This window comes from Lactuca virosa, chromosome 7 (assembly GCF_052849685.1).
Source record: "Lactuca virosa cultivar CGN04683 chromosome 7, Lactuca_virosa_CGN04683_v6, whole genome shotgun sequence".
Classification (NCBI taxonomy): Eukaryota; Viridiplantae; Streptophyta; class Magnoliopsida; order Asterales; family Asteraceae; genus Lactuca; species Lactuca virosa.
Genome location: NC_136432.1, coordinates 186442536 through 186469818, shown reverse-complemented (window position 1 = coordinate 186469818; position 27283 = coordinate 186442536). Strand labels below are relative to the sequence as shown.

The window sequence follows — 27283 nt, the reverse complement described above, 5'->3', positions numbered from 1 at the left end:
ATGATGAGCGATGAAAGATGAGATAAATGATGAGCGATGAAAGAAGATATGAATGATGAGTGATAAAATATGGTGCGAAGCGATGACCTAAGAGATGAGACAAAACGATGAGCCAAAACGATTAGCCAAAGCGATGAGCCAAAACGATGAGCCAAAACGATGAGCCAAAGTGATGAGCTAAAACGATGAGCCAAAGCGATGAGGCAAAGCGATGAGCCAAAACGATGAGCCAAGGCGATGAGCCAAAGCGATGAGCAAAAGCGATGATCCAAAACGATGAGCCAAACGATGACCCAAGCGATGGCCCCGTCATCTAGCAGAGTATGGATGACAACCACAGACTATTCTAGACAGTCTAGTGGAACACTAGCAGGCTCGCAACCTGTAGGTGTTGTGAACGATGTGTTCACCCGGTGTACTCTAAAATCCCATTGACAGGTATTACGAGTGGACTCTCGAAAATGATACTGTCAATAAACGAGATAAACCCTAGCGATTATGCAGACTTAGTGTCGATTCCTTAGGATACTCCTTAGGAATGAATGAACAAGGAATAGCTGAATGTTAGGGTAGATCCTTAAGAGTAAAGAAGATAATGGGGATGGGTAATTGGGTTGATTGTTTGATGTTTAACATAATAATTATATTATTGTGGGTTGAAAACCCTATATACTCACCAGGTTTCCCATCCTGACCCACTCAAGCTTATTTGTATCACATGTGTCGATATGAAGCTACTTTACACTGAGGGATTTAAAAGAGATGTAGATCACTAGTGTAAATGAATGTAAGTTCTGTTTATGCTTATGTTTCTGTATTGACGATGACATCCCAAATGTTTTAAAATGGATAAAAATACATTTCTTCGGAAATGATTTGATAACGTATTTATCATGTTTTTCTGGGAACAAATTCCGCAACATGTTTATTAAAAAAGGTACTCTCATTTTTATAAAGCATAAACAAAATCGGTCTTTTTTGGCCGTGAAAAATGGGGATGTCGCAGTTGGTATCAGAGCATTAGTTTAAGCGAACTAGGAATATGGATTTATTTCTAGACTTAAACTTAGAATGCTAGGTGATGATCGTGAGGAGTGTGTCTAATAAATTTAGGTAATACACCTGAATAGACACAATCACTAGCTTATTTAGGAAAATGCCTAACATGCTTTTATGTGCTAAATGATTTATGATATGCATTATATGATCGGATCTATGGTCTGTTGCCGACCGGATCTGGAAACTTTATGTGTTTAGACTTCTAAACGTTTAATTACGGTATCAGAACTGGCATGTAACTTTTCGGAGTAATAAGGAGATTTACACGTCGATCGTAAATACAATCTTTCTTATCTTAATTCTCGTCGTTTCGCACCGAACGTCTGATTTGGTGTATAGAACGAAATAGCAAGAACCCGAAGTGGAAACGCGAATGGAAATAGAACTCAACCGCCTCAACCACCAGTGATTGAGCAAATACCTGTTGTAGTAGCCACTCCTGAGCCAATCACAATGGCTGGAGTACAAGCCATGATTCGGGCTATACTAGCTGAGCAAATAGAAGAGATGAGGCAGATGTTGCACGAAAATAGGGATGAACCTACGGTGCCCATTGTGCAACCTAAGTTGATCGCTGAACAATCGGAGGAAGGAAATTATAGCCGCACTGTGAGTCAAGTTGGAACCCAAGGGGCAAGGAAGAATGGCCCGAAGAAGGGAAATGACAAGGATGAGCGGATGTATAAGAATTTATTGGGTGCAAAACTGTCGAGTCTCTCTGGAAGCCCAAAACCAGTGGAGATTATGGACTGGATCTCCGAGATGGAGATGGTATTTGAGAGCTGCGACTGCAGCGATAATCAAAAGACCGTCTTTGCAGTCAGACAACTAAAGACCGGAGTGTTAAGTTAGTGGAAGTTGCTGGAAGATACAATGCCACGAGGAGAAGCCATACGAATGTCTTGGGAAGCATTCACGGAGCAGTTAAAAATGCAGTACTGCTCAGAGATAGATCTGATAGACCTAAACAACGAGTTTCAGAACCTGAAGAAAGGGAAGATGAGTGTTGATGAGTATGCCACTGCATTCACTGAGAGGATGAAGCTATTTCCCCACTTGGTGCCTACTGAACTCAACAAGATAGATAAGTTCGCTAACGGACTGCGCGCAGACTTTGGCCCGACGGTCAAAATGGCAACTACTTTGAAAACAGTCGTTAGAGCAGCTAAGAATATAGAGACCCGGATAAGAGAAAGGGGTCTAGAAAAAGATAAGGCAGGAGAAAAGAGGAAGTTTGAAGCATCTTCAAGGCCCAACAAAGAGAGCAAATTCTCAAAGTTTGGAGGAGGAGGAAGAGGCGAAGCAAGATGGTGTGATAAGTGCAAGAAGAAACACTTAGGAAAATGTGGCGAAGATGTGATATGTTTCAAGTGTGGAAAGTTTGGCCATTACGCCAACGAGTGCACATTCAATAAGAAGGTATGTTTTGGATGTAACAAAGAAGGGCATATTTCTAGAGATTGCCCAAAGAAAAACGAAGCAGCAAGGCCAAATGCACCGCCAAAGCCAAATGCATTTCACATGATCCTCGACGAAGCAGATAACAACGCGAGGAATCAAGGATAAGGACTTCATATCTGAAGATCGAGTTATGCAGTAGCCATAGTATCGTATGATGTAGCCTGTTAGAGGCATAGTCTAGGGTGAACTTGAACACCTATGTAATCGTTTCAAGGAATAATATAAAACCTTCATTTTGCTATCTGATGTGTTAAGTTGTTATGTGATTTTCTTGTATGGTGACTTGGAAAACTGCGAGACAATACTTGGGACGAGTATGAGTAGGTGTGAATGGTAGTAGAGGCCTATACTACCGGAAGCACAGGACTCACACTTGGATCAGGGAAAGTCACAAGGTTACCAAGGCACTAGTAATTGATTCTGTTTTGTTCATGTCTGTCGTTACCATCGTTTCGGTAATGACTAAGAAGATGATTGTTAATCCGACCCTAGTGGTCATATCAAACCGAGTCCGACTAAGATGAATATGTTACGTGGTTCAAAGAACCAAATTCGATGTAGCATCTGACTTAAGCCAGAAGATTGAAATCAAAGCGATCAGTAGAGGTATCGCGATAATTGCTTGTAGCTAGAAATGCTACCTTTTAAGATGTGATCAGAACATGAAGGAAAGTATATTCCATTCCAGAATTTGACTCTAAGAGACCTGAGTCTGAGCGTTGCAACATACGATGATAGGTCATTAGAATATGACACATCGGTCCATTGTAGTAATCAAATAAAACTTATCTTAAAGTTTGTTAAGAAGAAGAGGGAGTCTCTGATAATGAGCGAGATTGTGACATGAAGGTCATGATTGAAAGTCTAACGAGGCATGGCGAACGGGTGCAAGATCAAGCACCGCTTGCAGTCAAGAAGACCAGGAGTTAGATACGCATTCGAAGAAACATAGAAGTTACGATTATTACTTAGGATGAAGAGATAACGTATGGATTCATTATACAGCCCTGTTTCGTTGATGATTCCGGGACGTAATCATCCTAAGGGGGAGATAATTGTAACGCCCGTAGATCTGGGCTAGTCAATTTAGAGACAATGAGCATAAAAAATGAGTTTTTGATGGAGGATTATTTAGAAAGAATAATCTTAACCAAGTGGTAGTATATGTTACAAGGGTTCTGTACATATAAAGAACGCCGGAATCCGAGTTATAACGAAGAAGTTATGGCTCGTCGAAGTTTTTCGGCAAAATCGGCACGGCACCGGGAGACGTAAATAGTGAATTTACGATAGAGGGGTTTTTAGCCTTAGTAATCTAAACAAAAGTTTTAGTATACGTTAAACCGAGAACATACAAAAAAGAACGCCCAAATCTGACTTCGTATGAGAAAGTTATGAATTTTCTAAGATTTGGCACAGCAGTGCACGGCCCGAAACTCGAATTTTAGTTCGAGCGGTTTTTGGCCTATGCGGCCTGAATGAGAGTTGAAGATATCATTAATAGGAACTCAACGATAAAAATACAGATGAAAACGGAGTCCGTATGAAGGAGTTACGAATTCTTCGCGGTTATTTAACAGTCTAAACTCCTCCTACTGTTAAATTTAAGATCGGTCGAGAATTATCCGACGGAGTCTAAATTAAAGTTGTAGATCTTGTTTTTACCTACACGTGGATATAAAGAACGTCGAAAACGGAGCTCGTATGCGAGAGTTATGATTTTTCTAAGTCGGGAGGCTACTGTGCGAAATCGGGTGACGTGGCGCAATCCTGGCCGTTGCTTCCTTCCCAAGGCTAGCCACCAAAAGGTGACATGTGGCATGGACTCGACGAGTTGGTCCTCCTACTCGACGATTAGAGCTGTTTTCCAGCATATAAATAGAGGTGTCGGGTTCCCTCATTCTTCACACCATTCCAACCTCTTCTCTCTCTCTAAACTCTTTCTCTAGCCCCCAAAACCCCCCCCTAAGCCAAGGTAAACCCCCTAGCACTCGAAGGAAGCCCCGAGGCTCCCGAAGCCACGAGAAAAGAGCCTTTTGGCTCGGTAACGCTGCTCCAGCGAAGCCTGGTTTTCGAGAAAACCCACTGTAAGTGAGCTACGCCAAACCTATATTTAGTATAGCTTATGTCCTAATATTGTAATGTTATTAGGACCTTATAATGAGTATTTGGGCTATTATTATGAGTCATATAAGTGTCGTTATAATATCTTTTTAACCACTCGCGGTACGGGGAATCTTGTTGGGAGGGCCGCTTGGGTTGCTAGATTCTGAAGTGCTATATGCCAATATGATCCTACCCTCCGGTGTTTCATGTCTGGCCCCTGTCTGTACATAGTGGGTGAAGAGTATTGTTTAACGCTTATATAATAGTAATAATAGCAAGACCATTAATTAGTCTCGTCAAACATTAGACTAAACTCTAGTGGTAATGATACTAGGTTTTGTCCCAGGGAAACTGTTTTAAGATTAATGAAGCGTTGTGCGAGTACCGAGTGACCACCTTATCAGGTGAGTGCATAGTTACTTTAATCTTACACATAGATATGAAGTATTTTATATAAATTACGTGCTATGTGTGTATATTGTCTGAATACTTGTTGTCTATGCTGGATGAAATGTTTTGATCTAAACTGTATATGTATTTTATATCTACAAAATATGTTGGGTAAAACATGGGTAGATTAGAGGTGAGATAAATGATGAGCGATGAAAGATGAGATAAATGATGAGCGATGAAAGAAGAGATGAATGATGAGCGATAATATATGAGTGATAAAATATGGTGCGAAGCGATGAGCCAAAACGATGAGCCAAAACGATTAGCCAAAGCGATGAGCCAAAACGATGAGCCAAAACAATGAGCCAAAGCGATGAGCCAAAGCGATGAGCCAAAACGATGAGCCAAAGCGATGAGCCAAAACGATGAGCCAAAGCGATGAGCCAAAATGATGAGCCAAACGATGACCCAAGCGATGGCCCCGTCATCTAGCAGAGTATGGATGACAACCACGGACTATTCTAGACAGTCTAGTGGAACACTAGCAGGCTCGCAACCTATAGGTGTTGTGAATGATGTGTTCACCTGGTGTACTCTAAAAACCCATTGACGGGTATTACGAGTGGACTCTCGAAAACGATATTGTCAATAAACGAGATAAACAATGGCGATTATGTAGACTTAGTGTCGATTCCTTAGGATACTCCTTAGGAATGAATGAACGAGGAATAGCTGAATGTTAGGGTAGATCCTTAAGAGTAAAGAAGATAATGGGGATGGGTAATTGGTTTGATTCTTTGATGTTTAACATAATAATTATATTATTGTGGGTTGAAAACCCTATGTACTCACCAGGTTTCCCAACCTGACCCACTCAAGCTTATTTGTATCACAGGTGTCGATATGAAGCTACTTTACACTGAGAGATTTAAAAGAGATGTAGATCACTAGTGTAAATGAATATAAGTTCTGTTTATGCTTATGTTTCTGTATTTACGATGAGATCCCAAATGTTTTAAAATGGATAAAAATACTCTTCTTCGGAAATGCTTTGATAACGTATTTATCATGTTTTTCTGGGAACAAATTCCGCAACATTTTTATTAAAAGAGGTACTCTGATTTTTATAAAGCATAAACAATATCTATCTTTTCTGGCCGTGAAAAATAGGGATGTCACATAATCCCAGCTTAACAGTTGAATTCCGAAAGCTAATGGAAACTAGATTTGAAATGAGCTCAATGGGTAAAATTAACTTTTTCCTTGGATTAAATATAAGACAAAGTTCAGAAGGTATTTTCTTCAATCAAGAAGACTTCACAAAGACCTTATTGGCGAAATTCGGAATGGTGGGTGATTCTAAAGTCAAAGTTCCAATGGCTTTCGGAACGAAACTCATACCTTCACTTAATAAACCAGCAGCTGATATGACTTTGTATCGTCAAATGATTGGATATTTGTTATACTTAACTTCAATTCGTCCTGATATCATGTTTGCTGTTTGTTGTGTGCTATTTTGCCAGATTTCAAGCCAACCCTAGGGAACCTCACATGTTGGCAGTCAAGAACATCTTTCGGTATCTGAAGCAAACTACATCTCTCAGACTATGGTATCCATCGAATTCGTGATTCTTTGTACAAGCATATTCTGATGCTGACTTAGGCAGATGTGGACATGATCGGAAAAGTACATCAGGGGAATGTCAGTTTCTGGATGGAAAACTTGTCAGTTGGCAATCTAAGAAGCAAACTTAAGTCTCCTTATCCACCGTTGAAGCTGAATATATTGCTGCTGCATCATGTAGATCACAAGTAGTGTGGATTCAGAACCAACTTAGAGATTATGGAATTAATATGAAGCGAATCCCTCTATATTGTGATTCCGAAAGCGCAATTAGAATCTGCCATAATCCATTACAACATTCAAAGACAAAGCACATTGCACTGAGATATCATTTTATAAAGGATCATGTCGAGGATGGTAATATTGAAGTTCACTTTGTTAGATCCTCAGATCAATTGGCCGACATCTTCACAAAAGCCTTACCTGAACCTATGTTCAATCGGATTTTACAAGGGATCAGAATGATGGAAGTTGACTCAGTCCCAAAATCTTCTTCGGAATCGGAATTTACTGTTCAAGTTCCGAATGGTTCCGAGCTTCGGAACGTCTCAGAATTCATTTTTCTAATTCCGATTGAATCCGAGCTTCAAAATGCTTCGGAATCGACTGTTCATCGGAGTTTCGGAATGTTTTGTTTCCTTTGTACACTATGTCTCTTCCGATTGGTTACGAGCTTTTGAATGATTCGGAAGTTACTGTTCATTTCTGTTTCGGAATTCTTTTTATCAAAAATTACAAAAACATTTTTCTTTATTTTTGTTTTATCTTTTTCAGAAAATCAAAAATTACAAAAACGTTTTTCTTTATTTCTGTTTAGAAAATCCAAAATAACAAAAATATTTTTATTGCTTTTGTAAAGCTAATGTTTTCTTTTCAGGTTAACATTCTTTATAATCTCAATTCATACCAATGGGGAAGGTATAGTTCTGAATCTTTGTACTAGCTAAGTGTCCCTAGAAGCATGTTGTTGCATGTTGTCCCAAGCCTCTGAGCCTCTATGTTTGAAGCCTTAATGACACTTCCATTCCGATCGTTTCTTTCCAATCAGGCTATTCATTCACATAAGTCATTGAGCTACCTTACTCTTCTCACAATGAGTTAAGAGTTGACTGCTTTGTCCTTCATTTATAGCAGAGGTACACTTTCTTCTTCGGAACCAATCTACATTTTCTCCATCAATTTCGTGTTCATAAACGTAACCCTTGAGACTCTCAGAAATTACCATTGAAGTTTATGGTTACACAACATCTGTGTTTATGATCTTGAAATCGTTATCACCACGATTTTGAGTGAAACCCAAAATTCTGAATCCTAATTCTGAATTAACGGTGAACAATTAAATGTTCTAGATATTTTCACCAAGGAATTGTCGAATAAAACCTTTTTTGGTTTGTACCATTATAATTTGAAATCTCATTTTTCTTTTTGAGCGATCTTAATGAAATGTTCTCGACCCAATACATTTCTGCCCAACTAGATCCATTTTTTTTAAAATTTCCATAATATCCAGTCACTTAAAGAATATCTAAAGCTTTCTTGTTCTTATGGCTACACTGGTCAAACAAGTACTTCTTTTAGATCTTCGGACTTATGTCAAGTTTTGGAATCTGGTTGAAGCTTAGCCACCCATGAAGCCTATTAAAAGAAGCCTTTCATAGTTTCTTATAAGACTAGTGATCGTAATTCAACGGGATACCACACAAGCACTTCAGAGTCTCTCTTGACTCAGAAGGAAGAGATCGTTGCCCGGGATCCATCTGATTTTATGTCAATTTTATTTGAGATCACATAATCCCTAAAATCAATTTTCTTTACTTCTTTATCTTTGACACACTCTTGCACCAAAATCGTTGTGATTTTTCCAAGTCTGGTTCTAAATTCTGAATGGTTACTTTCATTCTGAGAACAGGTCTTGCTCTTAAAGTTGGTGAATTGGTTGCTGATTCCAAAATCACTAAATCTGAAACGACAGTTTATTGGAGATAAGATTTCAAATCAGGCGCAAATTTTTGAAATTCCCTGACATCACGTGTGTCTGTTACAACAGCGCCTGACACATTGATGAGCTATCATAATTTTCAAGGCTACTTTTACGGGGTACGGGAACATCAAACGAGGTTTTTCTCTCACCACTTATCACTTACCATATAAAAGGGGGTATTCAAATGGATTTCTCTCACCGCAAACATTATTCTCGAATCCCTTAAAGAAAACACCTCGAACTCTCTCTACTGTTCATCGTCTTCTTCACTACAACAATGGTAGGTTCATCTGAGCATATCTCGTTTGCTGATTAATCGGCTTGTGTAATCATGCTCAACGTGAAGAATGGAAAAAACATGATTATTGATCTTGACTCCTCACGCTACGATAAAGTTCTCATGCCCATTATTGAATTCCTCAAGTTCTCGCCACTGGCTCAGGCATTAACAATGGCAGAATCCGTTCCACTTGTTCATATTTCAAAGGCTTAATCATCAGCCATCTACAACAAGGCAGACAAAATCATCCACTTCGAGGTTGCATCTCATAAAACCTCGATCACCAAGTCTCATTTCTGCAGACTGTTAGGGCTTGCTTCATCTGAAGCTCTCGTGGATCCAGAATCAGTTTCCAACATTGCCCTCATCGAGATGTTCTATTAGATGGGATATACTGGAGACATAGCTTTATTGTCAAAGTTTAGGAAGCCTTTTCTTCCTCCTATGTGGAATGGGTTGTTCACGCTCCTGATCAAAAGCTTTTCTGAAAGAGTTGTAGGATCAGACATCGCAAGTAAGCTATTCTATACTCTGATTTATGGCATCTACCATGGAATTAATTTGGATTATGGTTCTGTTTTGTGGACTCAACATATCCAGATCACAGTCTCCACCACTCGCCACACAGAGATTTTGTGTGCTTGATTTTGGTCAATTGTGGTCAACCGTGCGCTTAGCCATTTCAAGATTCAACTGATGACTAATTCAGTGATGGCAGTTATTCCGACTCTCCAGACCTCCACATTCATGATGTCAAATCCCAGGAAATTCGCTTTTGTTGGGACTATTCCGGAGGAGATGTTGGTGAAAGTTCCTTCTGACAATGTGATCGTGAATGGATATCGGAAGCTACCCTTGTCTGGTATTCGCCCCATAACTGATGAGTTACGAAAGTTGATCAAGGAGGGTACCAAACCGAAGAGGGGAGGCAAGAGAAAAGCAAAGGTTGGTCCTTCTGATGTTGTCAAAGCTCCCAAGAAGACTAGAAAGCAAGCCAAGAAACCGATATCTCCTTCTCCAGTTGTTCAGGAAGATTCAGAATCCAGGAATCTTACTGAAGTCCGAGGGGAGGGTACATTTCACAATGATGAAGACGATACTGCTGCGACTTCGGAACCCACTCCCACCGAATCTATTCCGAAGGTATCTTCTCTGCCTCCTTCATATATTCCTGTTTCGGATGTCTTTCATACCTTCTCTCCACCATCTTCACCAATCATAAATTCCATTCTAATATCATCCATCCCTTCATTACCACTAAAGATCTCTGTTGGAATTTCACTTCCTCAGATCTCCATTCCTTTAACATCCACAATCTTTACTAATTCCACCCCTCCAATCACTTCATCTATTACCACTCCACCAGAAGTCCTGATTGTCAAGTCCATTCCGGAGGCTACTAGGGCTTTGGAGATTAATGTCAACGTATCTGATACGGGGGAAAATGTCCATACTGGTGTGACTTCAGAACCGGATACATCCACTGTTCCTCCCTCAGAAGACTCTGATGAAATTATGTATGGAGATGACCAAGGATCCTTTATAGATTTCGTTTTTAGTCCCTTCACTATCAATTTTAATAGTGATGATGATGATGCCCCGATGACGAAAGGGCAGTTCAAGCAACTTAATGAGAAATTGGATTCTCTCTTAGAGTCTTCCAACTCTTCGTCTTCACCCAACTGGGAGTATTTGTTGACAACCCACAAGGCCACCGTGGAGATGTTAATGCCAAAGTCCTTGAAGAATCTACCAAGGCAATTAAAGCTTCCGAACAGACTATTTCAGAGACAACCGCAAAAGTAAAAAAACTATCTCAAGAAGTGCAAAAATTTATGGTTGAGTTCAGAACTTCGTCTGACTCCAATATCGAAGCCGTGAATAAAGCCATTCCAGGGTTTCGTAATTCCTTGCAAGCCGAGGAGGAGGAACTTTCTGTTGTTCGTTCAGCAATAAAGGTCAACAATGTTGAACTCAACGCCTCTGTTCTTACCAAGATAGAAAAGTTGTAGGAGGACTTGGCCAAGGTCCTTTCGGTAAAGCTGCAATATACTAACAAGCGTGTTGATGATTTAGAATCTGATAAAACGGTTGTTAAAAGTTGTGTTTCTGAAATTAATCAGTACCTGCAACGGCTAGTGGAGACTCGTGACTTCTTGTTCACAGTCTCAATTCGACAACAACTTTCGGACAAACTTCAACCAGTATTTGCAATGATGAATCAGATAGAAGGCGTTTCGTGTAGCGGTGCTCTTCCGAAACAATGGGGAGAAAAAGAAGACAAAGAAGAACCCCAGGCAAAGCAAACGACTAATGAAATGAACAAGAACAAAAACCGAAGACTGATGATCAAAAGGGTAATGAAGCTTCTGCATTAAATAAAGGCAAAGAGAAAATTATTGATGAAGAAGAAGAAGAAGAGCTTCCTGAATCTGAGAAGCTTGTGCGAAAGAAGAGAGACAAAGAACTTGATGATCTTCTAGAACTTCGAAAGGAGTTAGAAGGACCATAAACAGAGGCTAAGATTGCAAAAATTATGCTTGAAACTCAGAAGTCACTCTTTCCTCCATGGTCGATTAATAGAATTCAGAAAGAAGCCATTATTGATCCGAGTGTCTATTGGCTTGAGCCTACGGTATCTTTCGACCTGAATAACGAAGCAGATTCTCAACTTGATTTTCCCATTAATCCCAGGGCTTTTCTATTTTGGTGTTTTGAAGTGATAGAGAAGGCTTTGATTTTTGACAAAGTGGTGAATCTGAAACTCTTCAATTTCTACTTGAAGTATGTCAAGCCTCAGTATCAGACTTGGAGCTTAAAGAGGATTATGGGATTGAAGGTTTGCTCGACTATGCGTACTGAAGATTTTGTGAACATAAGGTTCAAGGGATTTCGGGGAGTCGATAAAATGTTGGATGAATTCACTTTGGAAGACTTGCCGTTTATGAATCCGTACGACTGGATCTCTTTGTTCAATATTGTTCTGAAAGATGAAAAGAAATACGAGCCCATCGTTGCTCATCTAAAAAGGATGCTTCTCTGCTATATCCTAGAGATTGCAAAGATGGATGTACAGATAGCGTTGGTTTTTCAGAAAATGCCCACTCTGAAACCCGAAGAGGAGCCTAAGGACGTTAAGAAGCTGAAGTTGGGAGTTATTCAGAAAGAACATTGGAGTGTTGTGTATAACCGAAAGATTGGTGATACATTTCAGAAGAGTATGTTCTTTCTGAGAGACAAACATCTCTACTCAACCACTGCTCTGAAGACTATTCTCTTAATGGTTGAAACTTGCAAGGCGAACACAGCAGCAGATCTGAAATGCTTCTCGGATATGATCAAATGGTACCTTGGTGTCCGAAACGTGCTTCTGAATTTAATGCCCAAACTTTTCAACGCGCAGAGAATATAACAATAAAGACTCTCCTTCGGAATTTGACACAAAGGGGAGATTAATGGTTTAGTTGTATTGTGTCAAATGTATGCATAATATAGTTTGCTTTATTCCGGTTTGGGCTTGTCTATTCTCAGATCCGCTTTGTAGTTTAGACTATATATATAGTACATGCATGTAACATTAGGGTTAACATCTTGAAACCCTAATTGCCGTTTGTACGCTCTTATAGAGAAGTTCTTGAGAACTCTTCTAGGGTTGGTTAATCAAAGCATTAGGCACACTTTTGATCTTCATTGTTCTTGTCTTTAATTCACATCGGTATTATAGAATCTATCGCTCTTATTTATTGCTCTCACGCTCTTACCTTAAGAAAACCGTTTTCAGTAAAAATTTAACTTTTGTTTCTTTTTAAAAAGGGTTTACCATTTCCTCAGTTTGGGTTCTGACACACCCGAGAGTGTGCCTGAATCCCTCAAATCAAGGCTCTAATACCAACTTGAAACAGTCCAAAAATTTAGATAAAAAATTTTCATTTAATAATTAGAAATTTCAACCATATTTATTTTTACAAAATTCCATTACATAAACTCATTGTCCAAAAGATCAGAGTATCCAAAACAATAAGTGCGGAAATACTGGAGAGTGCATGCTGCACCATCAAGCCATGCCCTTGCCCTTAGAACCAGAAGTACCTGAAACACCCAACAAAACTGTAAGCACACGCTTAGTGAGTTTCCAAAATACACAAAAATATATAACCACATAATGTCATGCACATATATACATAGATTTTCCATGGAATCCCTCCATGGTCTTCATCTGGAATGTCATGGGCTACCCCCATGGTCTTACATCCAAGGGTCATGGGCTCCCCCCCCCATGGTCTTACCAAGTGTCATGGGCTCCCCCCATGGTCTTCACATAAGTCAATACATACCAAATAACAAAACCATTTCATATTCAACTATTGAAATCTCATATCAAGTAATGGGTCGGCATTGGTGCCTTCGACCCATTAGTATAGTGAGAAAAATCACCTCGGTCTGCTGAAAACAATAGTTGCTTGACTACCAGTTCAAAATCTCACAAATATATAAATAACCCTAATTAGGATTATAACTCAACCTAGTCAAAGAGCCCAGAATCCTAACTCCAAGTCCCTCCATGATGGTGTAACGCCCGTAGATCCGGGCTAGTCAATTTAGAGATAATAGGGGTCGAAAACGACTTTTCGACAAAATATTATTTAGAATAAATAATCATAACCAAGTTGTAGAATATGTTTCAAGGGTTCCGTACATATAAAGAACGTCGAAATCTGAGTTATAACGAAGAAGTTATGGCCTGTCGAAGTTTTTCGGCAAAACCGGCACGGCACCGGGAGACGTAAATAGTGAATTTACGATAGAGGACTTTTTAGCCTTAGTGATCTAAACAAAAGTTGTAGTATACGTTAAACCGAGAACATACAAAAAAAGAACGCCCAAATCTGACTTCGTATGAGGAAGTTATGAATTTTCTAAGATTTGGCATAGTAGTGCACGACCCGAAACTCGAATTTTAGTTCAAGAAATTTTGGCCTAAGCAACCTAAATGATAGTTGAAGATCTCATTAATAGGAACTCAACGATAAAAAGACAGACGAAAACGGAGTCCGTATGAAGGAGTTACGAATTCTTCGCGATCATTTAACGGTCTAATCTCCTCCTACTGTTAAATTTAAGATCGATCAAGAATTAGCCGATGGAGTCTGAATGAAAGTTATAGATCTTGTTTTTACCTATGCGTGGATATAAACAACGTCAAAAACGGAGCTCGTATGCGAAAGTTACGGGGTTTAGAAGTCGGTAGGGTGTTGTGCGAAATCGGGTGACGTGGCTGAATATGGGCCAAGGCTTTCTCCCCAAGGCAAGCCACCAGATGGTGACACCTGGCCATGGACTTGATGAGTAGGACCTCCTACTCGACGAGTAGATCAGGATTCCAGCCTATAAATAGAGGTGTCGGGTTCCCTCATTCTTCACACCTTCCCAACTTCACTTTCTCTCTCTACTTTCTCTCTCTAAGCCCTCAAACCCCCCCCCCCCCATAAGCCTAGATAAACCCCCTAGCACCCGAAGGAAGCCCCGAGGCTCCCGAAGACCCGAGAAAAGAGCCTTTCGGCTCGGGAACGCTACTCCAGCGAAGCCCGGTTTTGCGAAAAACCCGTTGTAAGTGAGCTACGCCTACCCTATCGTTAGTATATCTTATGTTTTAATTTAGTAATGTTATTAGGACCTTATAATAAGTATTTGGGCTATTATTATGAGTTATATAAGTTTCGTTATAATATCTTTTAACCACTCACGATACGGGGAATCTGGTTTAAAGGGCCGCATAGGGTTGTTGGATTTCAGAAGTGCTATATGCCAAAATGGTCCTGCCCTCCGGTGTTTTATGTCTGGCCCCTGTCTGTATATAGTGGTTGAGAAATATTGTTTCATGCTTATATAATAATAATAATAGCAAGACTATTAATTAGTCTCGGTGAATATTAGACTAAACTCTAGTGGTAATGATACTAAGTTTTGTCAAAGGAAAATTGTGTTAAGAGTAACGAAGTGATGTCCGAGTGTCGAGTCACCTTTTCAAGTAAGTGCATAGTTACTTTCATCTTACACATAGATATTAAGTATTTTATATAAATTACGTGCTACGTGTGCATATTATATGTATACTTGCTATCTATGCTGGATGAACGATTTTATACATGTTTTAAATGATTTAAACTGTATATGTATTTTATATCTACAAAATGTGTTGGGTAAAACATGGATAGATGTAATAGTTGTTGTGTGACAAAATAAAATAATGAGAGGCCTCGTTATAGATGTTATTGATGATCCAGTCTGTTGGATACGTCATCTAGCGGAGTATAGATGACGACCACAGACTATTCTAGACAGTCCAGTGGAACGCTAGCAGGCTCGCAACCTGTAGGTGTTTATTTGAACTGTGTGCTCACCAGCAGTACTCCATGCCCCACATGGTTGCCTTATTTGACATGAATTGTTGAGGAACCCCCGAAGCATGTGTTGTCACCCCGATGAAAGTCCTTAGACTAGGTCCCTTGTGTTAGATGTTTTAGGGACGTAAAGTGAGGATAACGGGAAGGGGTAATCGGGTTTGATTGGTTTGATAAAGTTAATAAACTTATTTATTGTGGGTTGAAAACCCTATGTACTCACCAGGTTTCCCAAACTGACCCACTCAGTTTATTTGAATCACATGTGTCGATATGAAGTTGCATTACACTGAGAGATTAAGGAGATATAAATCACTAGTGATTATGAATGTAAGTTCTGTTTATGCTTATGTTTCTGTATTGACGATGACATCCCAAATGTTTTAAAATGGATAAAAATACATTTCTTCGGAAATGCTTTGATAACATATTTATCATGTTTTCTGGGAACAAATTCCGCAACACTTTTATTTAAAATGTTACTCTGATTTTTAAACAAAGCATAAACAAAAAATCTGTCTTTTCTGGCCGTGAAAATGGGGATGTCACAGATGGCCCAAAAGTCTTTCCCTCACTAATGGGCCTAGCATCAAAGTCCAAATCTATATTGGGCTACAAGGCCCAATAGGCCTAATCATACCAACATTGGCCCAAATGATAAATTCAGACCCATAACACCGGCAAGTCCAGGCCCAAAACAATTAGTGCCCAAAGGTTCGAAGTCCGCCGGAGGCCCATAGCTCTCTGAGAGCGTACGCCCAGCGTACCACTTCAGTATGCTTTGCGTACTGGGTTTACGGGTTGTACGCGCAACATACAACATAGTACGCCCAACGTACAACATAGTACGCCCAACCTATACGTTGACTTCCATCCCACTCCATTAAGTTCTTAATGCATGCAGACTTTTCGCTCAAATTTCAGATCTTAAACATTTTAAGGGTCCTAAGGCATAAAGTTGGCAACTTTATGCCTTTGCATGCCGTATATACTCCCAACAACCCATTCTATCACATTAGGACCTTTCCAAGGGTCTTAACTCATGCATGGAGCCATAAAAGTCATCAAGTTTACATTTTTATGCTATAATCAAGCCAAAGAACCTCAGATCTAACCTCCCTAACCTCTGGAGTTGCCCAAACTCCCAAGAGAGGATTTATGGACTCAAAAGTGGACTTCTAGAAACCCTAACTCAACAAGCAAAAAGGATAAGCAAGGTGAAAGCTTTTTACGTCCACAAGCTTCCCAAGTTGCTCCAAATGCAAGATCCAAAAGCTTTTCCCATGTTCAAAGCTTGCTTCCATTTCCTTCTCTTTGCCAACACACCAAAAATGAGGTATTTGAGGCACTTTCAAGTTCAAGAGTTGCTCACAAAGGAATTACGGTTTTAAGGACATTTGAAAGTAATGGGGGCTGGTTAGGGTAAGGTCCAAATGGATTAAGAACGTTTAAATAGGGGCCTTGCCCTAAAATTAGGGTTTTAGACTCGAGCCACGTACGCCCCGCGTACTGCTTGGTACGCCCCGCATACGTGGTGCATGCCCACGATCAACTTTCCCCCAGTATGCTAAGCGTACACCTATGTACGCCCAACGTACGTAGGGACCCATTTGCAAAGAAAACTCATTATAAGGGAGAGAAAGGTAATTACCTGAATTCCGATCGTTACACAAAGACCCAATAACCTTTGAAACTCAAGTTGTGAAAATGCTTCACCAGTATTTGGTGTAAGTTTCATACTTGGATCAAAAGATGTACTCACAGAAGAAAAAGCAGAATAATTAAACTTCTTAAGCACTTTCTCAATGTGATGAGACTGTGAAATTGAGATTCCTAGATGTTCACATTTGATTATTATTCCAAGAATTAGTTCTGCCTCCTCCATATCCTTCATGGAGAACTGAGATGATAAAAACTCCTTGGTCATGTCAACTTTCCTTTGATCAGTACCAAAGATTAACATATCATCTACATATAAGCATATGATCACTCCTTTTCCAGACTCATCAAACTTGCTATATACACATTAGTCTGATTGATTCAACTTGAAACCATGAGACAAGACAACATCATCAAATTTTTGATGCCACTGTTTTAGTGTTTGTTTTAGCCCATACAATGATTTAACCAACTTGCACATCTTATGCTCATTTCCAGACATAATAAAATTCTCAAGTTGTTTCATATACACCTCTTCCTCTAAATCACCAAACCCGCCAGGGGCTCTGCCCCTTGAACCCTGCTAGGGGCGCTCCCCCTAGACCCCGCCAGGGGCGCAACCCCTTGAAATCCTGCACCCATGGGCGCTGCCCCTGGACCCCCGTATTCCCGACTTCACATTTATCACTTCGAGTGTGCAACCCGTACCTCCTAGCTCGGTTAGTAAATGGAGCTCGGCCTATCTCATTATTAATAATAATTACACCAAAATATGTTGATAACACTAAAATCACCAAGAGTGTGATCATCAGTGGAGTTGCTGAAGAGAAGAGAAGGTGGTTGAGCAGATCTGTGATGGTGGTGCTTTGTCGGATCTGCAACTCATCGACTGGACTCCCGAAGAAAACAAGTGTTAGACGTAGTGGGTGGCGATTTAAAAAGAGAGAAAGAGAAAGGTTGGACTCGTCGGAGAAAGGAGGAGGAGCGCCGGAGAAAAGATAAGCGTCGAAGTTGGGTGGTTGTCGGTTGTAAGTGTAAATGAGAAAGAGGAAGAATGGAACTACGGAAATATGGGAAGGGGAGGGGTGAGATACATTTTAAAAAAAAATCTAAAAACTGATAAAAAAGTAATAGAAAAATAAAAAAAGAAATTATTAAGGGTAAAATAGTCATTTCATGTCAATAGGGACTAAGCGTGCAAGAAAAAACAAACTAATGGACAGTCTGAGTTAATTTTTGAAAATAGGATTGAACATGCGTTTTGGCACATGCACGATGGACGAATGGTGTAATTTAGGGGTGCAAATGAGTCAAGCTACTCATGAGCTACTCCGAATCGGCTCGTTAAAAGCTCGACTCGAAACCAATTTTAAACGAGCCTGAACCGAGCTCGAACTAACTATTAAGCTCGCTTATTAAACGAGCTCGAGCCTATGTCATTAAGCTTGATTAGGCTCACGAGCCTAAACGAGCCTATATATAATATAGTTTATTATTATTTTTATATATTAAAAGAAAAAAAATATTTAGGGAATTAGGGATTTAAGATATTAGTAAACTATCTTTTTAACGAGCTCAAATCGAACTTAAACTTATTTAGGCATGTTAGACAAAAAAGAGCTGAGCTCGAGACCGAATCGAGCTTATATAATTCTTTACGTGCTCGAGACGAGCTCAGTACAAGAAAACTCGAATCGAGCCAAGCTCGAGCTCGAACCTCATATAACTTAAACGAGCCCGAGCCGAGCCTAGCCAGACTCGCGCTCGGTTCGGCTCCTTTGTACCACTAGTGTAATTTATCCTTTTTTATAGTAATTATGTCTAATATATTGATATCTTATATTAGTCTTATATTAGTCTTATGATATTTTTTTGTCTAACAGAAAAATATCTATTAGGAAAACAATTTTTTTTTCTTCTAAAAATAACTGTTTTATAAGATTAATGTAAGATAACAATATGTAAGACAAAAATATTATAAAAACGGTTATTTTTAAAACGAAAAAAAAACTATTTTATAATATATATTATCTGACAGATAAAAAATATATATTATAAGATTAATATAAAAATATACAATTCGTTAGACAGAAATATAAAAAAAAAACAATTATTTTTAGAAGAAGTAAAATATTTATATAATAGATTCTTTGTCAAACAAAGAAAATATCATAAGATTAATAAAAAATAATATAATATGTTTGACAAACATACTATAAAAACAGTTATTTTTAAAATAAAATTATTTCCATAATAGATATTTTTTGTCAAACAAAACAAAGATAATATCATAACATTAATATAAGATAATATAATCTGTTAGACAAAAAAATATATTAAGATAATAAGATGATAACAAAAAAATTAAGGATAATATATATATTTAAAAATATCATTATATTTTTTAATTTATTTGCGAAAATATTCTTGTATTATGTTGGTAACTGGTTACTGAGTAAAAGTGTCAAAATAAATATATAGTTGACAGTTATTCACACTTAATTAACTAAAAATATAATTACTAAATTATTATAAGGCTTAACTGTAAAAACTTTTCAATAAATTATAATGTTTGTGAACTTTTTGGATTTACTCGTTGGTGAATATGAAAAAACTTTAACAACTAATATCATCCGTTACACCCACCACAAACCACTATAATGGTGGGTGTCACATCATCACCACTAACTACGACTAAAAGCTTGGGATACTCACCACTATATCCCTTTTATTTTTTGATTATTAAAATAAAAAATATTTTTTCTTTAATTAATTAAATTGTAGAGAGAGGTGGAGAAAGGTAGAGAGAGATAGAGAGAAATAGAAAGAGAAACAAGTTTATTGGATGTGGTGTTCCGTTTTTCCCACCACAGATGACAACAAAATAGCTCCACCACTAAAACCTTGGGATGGTGTTCACATCCGTGGTTGTGGCTACGTAGACCACGAACCCTTTCGTGATGAGCATACCAGAAGGCCTAAGCTCCTCTAAAAAAGAGACAAATGTTTTTGTTTTATTTATTTTTAGAGCTTATAAATAACTAATATATAAATATGCGTATTAACATTATATTATTAAATTAGCAATTTAGTATAACGTAACAAGTATATGAGTACAAATTGCATTACTTGTGATCCACTTTATTTTTACTTATTTTTGTAAATTTTAATTTTGGTTTATTAAATAGAAAAATCTGAAAAAAAATCCATCAAATTTTGTTCTATTATTGCAATTAAGCCTAAAAAAGTGGTTCACACTTACAATATAACCATTGTTCTCGGCTAATGCCAATTTGTAGGGATTTTTTGAAAATTTTAATGATTTTTTAAAAATAAACAATTGAAGATAATTTTTTCGTTAATAATGTTAAAACTTAAAAGTTTAAATTTGAAAAAATTCATATTTATTTATTAAAAAATCCAAAATAAATATACCATATACATCATTTGTACTAAAAAATCTCATTTTTATTTTTAAGAAATAGAATAATGATAATTTATATATCATTTTTTTTGTGATTTCTTCAATAAATATTATAAATAAATCATAATTGTATATTATTTTTAACATATATTTTTATAAATATTGTAACTCTTATAACGTTCTTTGCAACTATTTAACTATGTTGACATTTAAGTTATGAATTGTATAACAACTTGAACTTAATTTTGACAACTTTTAAAAAAGTAGAAACTTTATTCATTGTCGTTGTTTCTAAAAAATTAGAAATTTTATTCATTGTAATTGTTTATATAGTAGTTATTTTTTTTACACTCAATACCTGAATATTCAACAATTAATGTAGCATGTGGTCTAGAAACACATTTCATAAGAAAATCAACAAAGTCTTCTTAATTATATGTGATAACTACAATCATTAAGATACCATCTATATATTCTCTATAATTTAGAAGGACTTTGTTGTTTTGTTGTATCAAATGTGTTTCTAATTCACATGTTACCTTCATTCTTAAATATTTATGTTTTTTGTGCAAAAAAAATGACTTAGATATAAAATATAGCGATGAAAGGAGTTTTTATTTTTTTAGAAATAACCAAATTAATTTCAAGTTGTTATACAATGCATACTTTAAATGTCAACATGGTTAAATAGTTGCAAAAACGTTATAAAAGCTATAATAGTTATAAAAACACATGCTAAAAATGATATATAATTGTGATTTTAGTTATGATATTTATCCAAAAAAAAAACCATAAAAAGTGTATATATAAGTTATCATTATTGTGTTTTTTTAATAAATAAAAATGAGTTTTTAGTGAAACAGATATAACTGATACTTTTATTATGAGTTTTTTAATAAATAAATATGAATTTTCTTCAAATTAATTTAGTATATATAAATTTTTTTCCAAAAAAATCCTTAAACTTTAACCATGTTAACAAAAAATGCATCTCTAATTGTTTATTTTCAAAAGACCTTCAAATTTATAGAAAAGTCATGAAAATCGGCATTATCCAGAACAGAAATTAAATATTCTTTTACCTTTTGTTCCTATTTTTGTAAGATGATGACAAGTATACAAATTTAATATCTTAATCAAATTTAAATTAAATTAAATAACACTTATCACCATCTAAAAAATAAGTAGAAAGATAGCAGACACAAAAGTAGGAGGATATTTAATTTCTCCGAAATAGAAACAAATGTTATTTTGCAAGCGTTTAACGTTTTTTGGGTTTAATTAAAAAAAATTAAAAAAGAAGTTAAAGATAACTTTTGTGTTGATAAAAGGAGAACCAAACTTTTTTTTTGACATATTTCTCTACTAAAAATAAAGAGTTTAGGTCATTTTTGGTCACTTAACTTTTGGTTTTGCTCATTTGATCACTTAACTATTTTTAAGTTTTAAAATGTCATCAAACTTTTGGCTTTATGCTCATTTAGTCACTTAACTTTTGGTTTGGTCACATTTAGTCAGAACTTTTAAAACTTTTAAAATTATGCTCATTTAGTCACTAAACTTTTAATTTTTTCAAAAGTTTAGTGACTAATGAGCACAATTTTAAAAGTTAGGTGATTAAATTAACACAAATCTAAAAGTTAAGTGATCAAACCAAAAGTTAAGTGACCAAAATGAGCACAAAATCAAAAGTACGATGACCTTTTAAAACTTAAAAGGATTTAAGTGACCAAATGAACACAAAACCAAGAGTTAAGCGTAAAAAATGACCTAAACCCAAAAATAAACTATAAAAATGAAGTTTCGGTTATTGGATTGTAGTTTGGACTCCAGATCTGGGCCTTTTCCTGAAAATATCAAGTTTGAGTTCGAGCTCGATCAAAATCGAGTCGCCATGCATGTATACTTAATGGTGCTCAAAAAGTTCAAATTTGGCACACAAAAACAACAATGGTACAAAAAAGAAGAAGAAGAAGCCACATTTACATGTCAATCAGTCATCTCCGGCGAGATCTCCCCACCGAACATCATATTTTGCCGCCAAATAATGAGCGCCGACGGGTCCTCTGCTGCCATAAGGATACAACTCCGGTGAGATCTTCTTCGCCTCCAGTTCTTTCAGCAAAGGCGTAAATATAGCCCAAGCAGCATCAAGTTCATCGCTTCTTATAAACAATCTCCTTTCTCCTTCAATCGCATCCAACAGAAGCCTCTCATATGCATCCGGAATTTCCTTCGGATACCTTCACCATTACAAAACCCCCAAAATTCTCGTCAATCGCAAACCCTAATCCCAAATTCTCATTAAATCCGTTAGCTTGAACGAAACCAATTCAATCTTTTACCTTGTGCTGTAGAGCAAATTAAGATCACTCCGGTCAAATCTCATTCCAAGACCAGGAATCTTATTATTAATCTTGAGATAAATCGCTTCATCAGGCTGGACACGAAGCACGAGCTCATTTGTAGCCTTATCCAAATCCATCCCAAAGTTTCGTTTGTATAGATTCCCTGGAACATGTCTGAATTGAACTCTAATCTCCGCCCTGAAATCCAAATCCCAATTGAATATGTTGTAATAAATGTTGAAATTCGAATCATATGATAGATTTCTAGAGTAAAAAGATGGTATATACACATATACCTTCTAGTATTGAGGGCCTTTCCTGCTTTCATAAGAAATGGGACACCATCCCATCGGGCATTATCTATAAAGAGGGCTGCTGCTGCAAAAGTTGGGGTAAGACTGTCATTTGGCACAGTTGGGTCATCTGTGTACCCTGCATACGTCTTTGCACCCTTGCTATGGCCTTTATATTGGCCCACGATTACATCTTCAAGCTGTAGGCGTCTCATCGACCTCAAAACTTTAACCTATAAATACCAAAAATCAAATCGCATGATTTAGCAAACAGAACAGTTTGTACTGCATTTAACACATATCAGACAATTTGCATGATTTGGCAGACATAACAGTTTCTACTGCGTTTGACACATATCAGACAAAATGAGACAAAAACTGTAATTTTTTGTCCGCATGATTGAACATGACACAGCATGATGGTATTGATTAGTATTGATGTCAATGAGACAAAAGTAACAAATTTTTGTCTTATCAGTTGACATATGATTGGACAACTGGTTTGGACAACAGGTTTTGTCATGTATTGGACTGATACTGTTAAATGGGACAAAAACTATTGGACTGATACTGTTAAATGGGACAAAAACTGCAATTTTTTGTCGAAGCAAAAAATGTGGAACAAGGACTCGATCTAAAAGAATCCATCAAGATACCTTTTCGTTTCTAACATCTTCGGCATCCAAAGTGACAGGTGTTTCCATTGCAAACAATGCTAGTATTTGTAGGAGGTGGTTTTGCATTATATCACGGATGATTCCATAGTTGTCAAAGTATCTAACAACAAAAAAATTGTAAGATTTGATTTGAAATCCATAAAAGATTTAAGCAAAAGAATAGTTGGGCTTAACTCACCCTCCTCGCCCTTCTGTGCCAAAGTCTTCGGAAAATATGAATTGCACATTTCGAATGTAGTTTCTTGACCAAAGTGGTTCAAAAACAAGATTTGAGAAACGAAGAACCGATAAATTCTCCACTAGCTCCTTCCCTAAGTAATGATCAATCCTGAAAACAAAAAACACTTAAAAGCTACAACGTGTTGTAGACATAAGTTATGTTCTTTTCTTTTTCTAGACTTAATCAACCAGTTGAATGAGACTAAATGACCATTTTACCCTTCATGTCCAAAAAACAAGTTTCACAATGTTAATCAATTATTAACAATATTCATCCATATTAACATGAGAGGAGTTTGGAGGGAAAAAATGACAAATAGATAAAAGGTTAGTGTCTTAATACATTAAGCCAAGTTTATTGGCTTAACCCATTAAGTCATTCCATCTAGATTAAGTCAAAAAGAAAAATCAACCATGTATAGATGTCGAAATTAAGTGCTTAACCTAAATGGTTTTTCCACAATTACCCTTAGAGCTTGTAAGGTGATGAGAGATACCTGAAGATTTGATCCTCAGCTAAGTACTTCTTGAGGCTTCTTGTTAGCTCTCCAGAAGATTCTGAGTCACGACCAAATGGTTTTTCCACAATTACCCTTGTCCACCCATTCTTGGAAGAAGCCCTTTCACTTGCACAACGTGCCACATCCACAAAAATGTCGGGTGGTATTGACAAGTAAAACAACCTATTCGATACTTTTCCACCCTGAAATTTTTAATAAAAATCTTTACAATCCATACAAGAAATCAAATTAAAAGTTATCAAGAAATATAAACCTCTTTCTGCTTCAACTTAAGGTCCAATTCTGCAAAATGTTCCTCAGAGTTGTATTGACCCGATTGGTAGAAACATCTTTCAAGAAACTTTTCCATTTTGTCACCACAGTTTTCTCTACACATCATCAAATCACAATACCCTAAAGTTAATAAATGGCAACGTTCTTTTGAAGGGTATTTTTGGTATTACCTCTTATCGATTCTGCAAGTTAAAGTTCTACTAATCATCTCTCTTAACTCCTCATCAGTCATTTTGGTTCGAGCATAACCAAATATAGTAAAATTCTTCAAAAATGGCAAAGATATTTGAACTATTATCATGATATCAATGATCAAACATCAAACGTAGAATCTATAAATGATTAAGAGAAGAACCTGAGGTAAACAATCCTCGTAAAAGAGAGCAAAAAGCGCCGGAAAGATTTTCTTCTTGGCAAGGTCGCCGGAAGCACCGACGACAGTCACACTAAGATTCGATTCAGATTGTTCCGGTGGTGATACAAGTTCTTTCGCTAGAGGCTTCTCTGCTGCACCTAAAATTGGGGAAAAATTAGTTTAGATGGTTCAAATTTCGATAGTTGTGGTTGTATAATCGAATTCGAATTTCGTGGATTTTGCATTTTGACTTCGTTAAGTCAAAAAATGTCTCCGGGCTCCGGCGATAGGATAATAAACAGTAGTCACGAACAAGTATGGGGGAAAGTAATCAAGATCATGAAGGGACTAATTGACCTAACGCATTTGTCGAATCAGTCGGAGTTAGACATAAAATTTTAACAATTTGAAGAACAAGCTGGTGATAGGAATATAGAGCTTACCATCGTGCAAAGAAATCGCATTAAGAGGATACCCATTTGAGGATTTGAGTTCAAACTGGTTTTTCGGACTGATTCTCGAGTGAATCTTGAAAACCCATCTGGAGGGAGATGATTTTCTGGAGAAATTGAAGAATTTTGCAGAGGAAAACGTTTTTTGATTAAGTGAGGAAGGTGAGAAGGTGGTGGAAGATGAAGAACAGGGATTGATTTGTGTAGCCATGCAAGATTACTTCACTTCGATCAAACAAGAAAGGATGAGTCTCAATGTTGGGATATTTAAGAAGGGTTTGTTAATAACGATCTGTATATGAACTTGTTTCTGCGTAACAATCATATTCTCTTGAATTTTTCTTTATAATATGGACCCCATTTTCAAAAATGGCGTGATCTTGTTTGTAAGGCCTATAATTGTTTGGGTTTTTTCTTTTTCTTTTTTTTCTTCCACCAGTTTTCGCGTTTTCTTTGAATTAAAAGTTTAAATAACATGATACAATTAATTATAGGGAAAGTAATATAATCCATATAAATAAAGTATTTGAAACAAATAATAAATTATTTATAAAAATTGTAAAATTGAAGAGGGAGGCGATGACACAAACGCAAAACGTAGCTTCCTAAGTTTCAAGCCGAGTCCGGGTAATGATGGTGAAAAGGATACTGATTGTGAAAGTGATATTGAGTACGAACGTAATGTTGAGTGCGAATGGGATATTGAATGCAAAAGTGGTCCAGGTTGTGACTGGATGCGAACCAATGCGAACGATCGCAATGAATCACACTCCAATGGTTATGGATGTGAAGTCCGATGTGTAACGCCCTATTCTGAATCGATTCCTAATTCGAGGTTGTGGCCCGAAGATCGGCCATCATAAGGCTGAGGGCCTTTGAAAAGATGAGATCTAGACTCATTTGGGTGCGAGTAATGTAATTGAGGTGATACGGGTGTTTGGTTCGTGTTTTGGAGCCTATGGGTATTTCAAGAAAGTGTCAGTTCGGGCTTTTATGGAAAATGGATTTTGTTTGGAAGGTATTAAGGCCGGTATAAGTTGTTAGGAGTGTAGGGCTTCTCGTTACCTTTCTGTGGATATAAAGAACGTCGAAAACGGATAAGGGATGCAAAAGTTATTATCATTTGAAGTTAAAAGGGTTTTGGACCAAACCGGGTACGCAGAGCGTACTAGGTGGGAACACATGACATTCATGGGAAAAGTGGACGCGAGCACTTTTGGGAAACTTCGGGCGTTCGTTGGCCAAATGAAAACCCTAATTTAGGGTCTTCGATCCTATTTAAAGACCTTAACTCACCTCCAACCCTCATTTTCTTCAGCCTCCATCCTCTCTAACCCTAAGAACGAAACCCTAGCCTCCATTTGAGTATTTCTTGAGCTTCATTGTGATTTTGTGTGTTTTTGGTGCTTGAGGAGGAAGAAGGAACTTCTTGAAGAGTCATTGCTTGACTTAGAACTTTTGGATCCAGGCCTTGTACACCTAGATCTATCTTCTGGAGGTATAAAGTCTCAACCTTGACAACTCTTTCATATAGATCTAGCTAAGTGGTATTTTGTTATGATTTTGGTCCCTTTGTGGTGGTTCTTGTGAGTAGAAGTTACTCCAGAACCTTTGAGCTTCATATTTGGTCTTTGTTGGGGTTATGGAGTAATAAAGTTTGGATCTTGATGAGTATTAACCTTCCATGCATGATTTGGTAGTCTTTTGGTGAAGTTTGGGACTTAGGGTTTTGATTTGGGTCCCATTAAGTCATGCTA

At 37.3% G+C, this 27283-nt stretch overlaps 1 protein-coding gene across 1 annotated transcript; it reads right to left on the bottom strand.

The window, feature by feature from the left end:
• Window positions 1-22171: 22171 nt before the first annotated feature.
• G6PD1 (glucose-6-phosphate dehydrogenase 1) lies at window positions 22172-25855 on the bottom strand. The gene is made up of 10 exons (XM_079059151.1): window positions 25518-25855; window positions 25075-25232; window positions 24890-24984; window positions 24700-24814; window positions 24423-24628; window positions 23885-24034; window positions 23686-23806; window positions 23033-23262; window positions 22734-22934; window positions 22172-22631 (listed from the first exon to the last, which is right to left on the bottom strand). The coding sequence occupies exons 1-10, from the start codon at window positions 25735-25737 to the stop codon at window positions 22382-22384; spliced, it is 1746 nt and encodes a 581-aa protein (XP_078915277.1). The 5' UTR covers window positions 25738-25855; the 3' UTR covers window positions 22172-22381.
• Between the last annotated feature and the right edge of the window lie 1428 nt (window positions 25856-27283).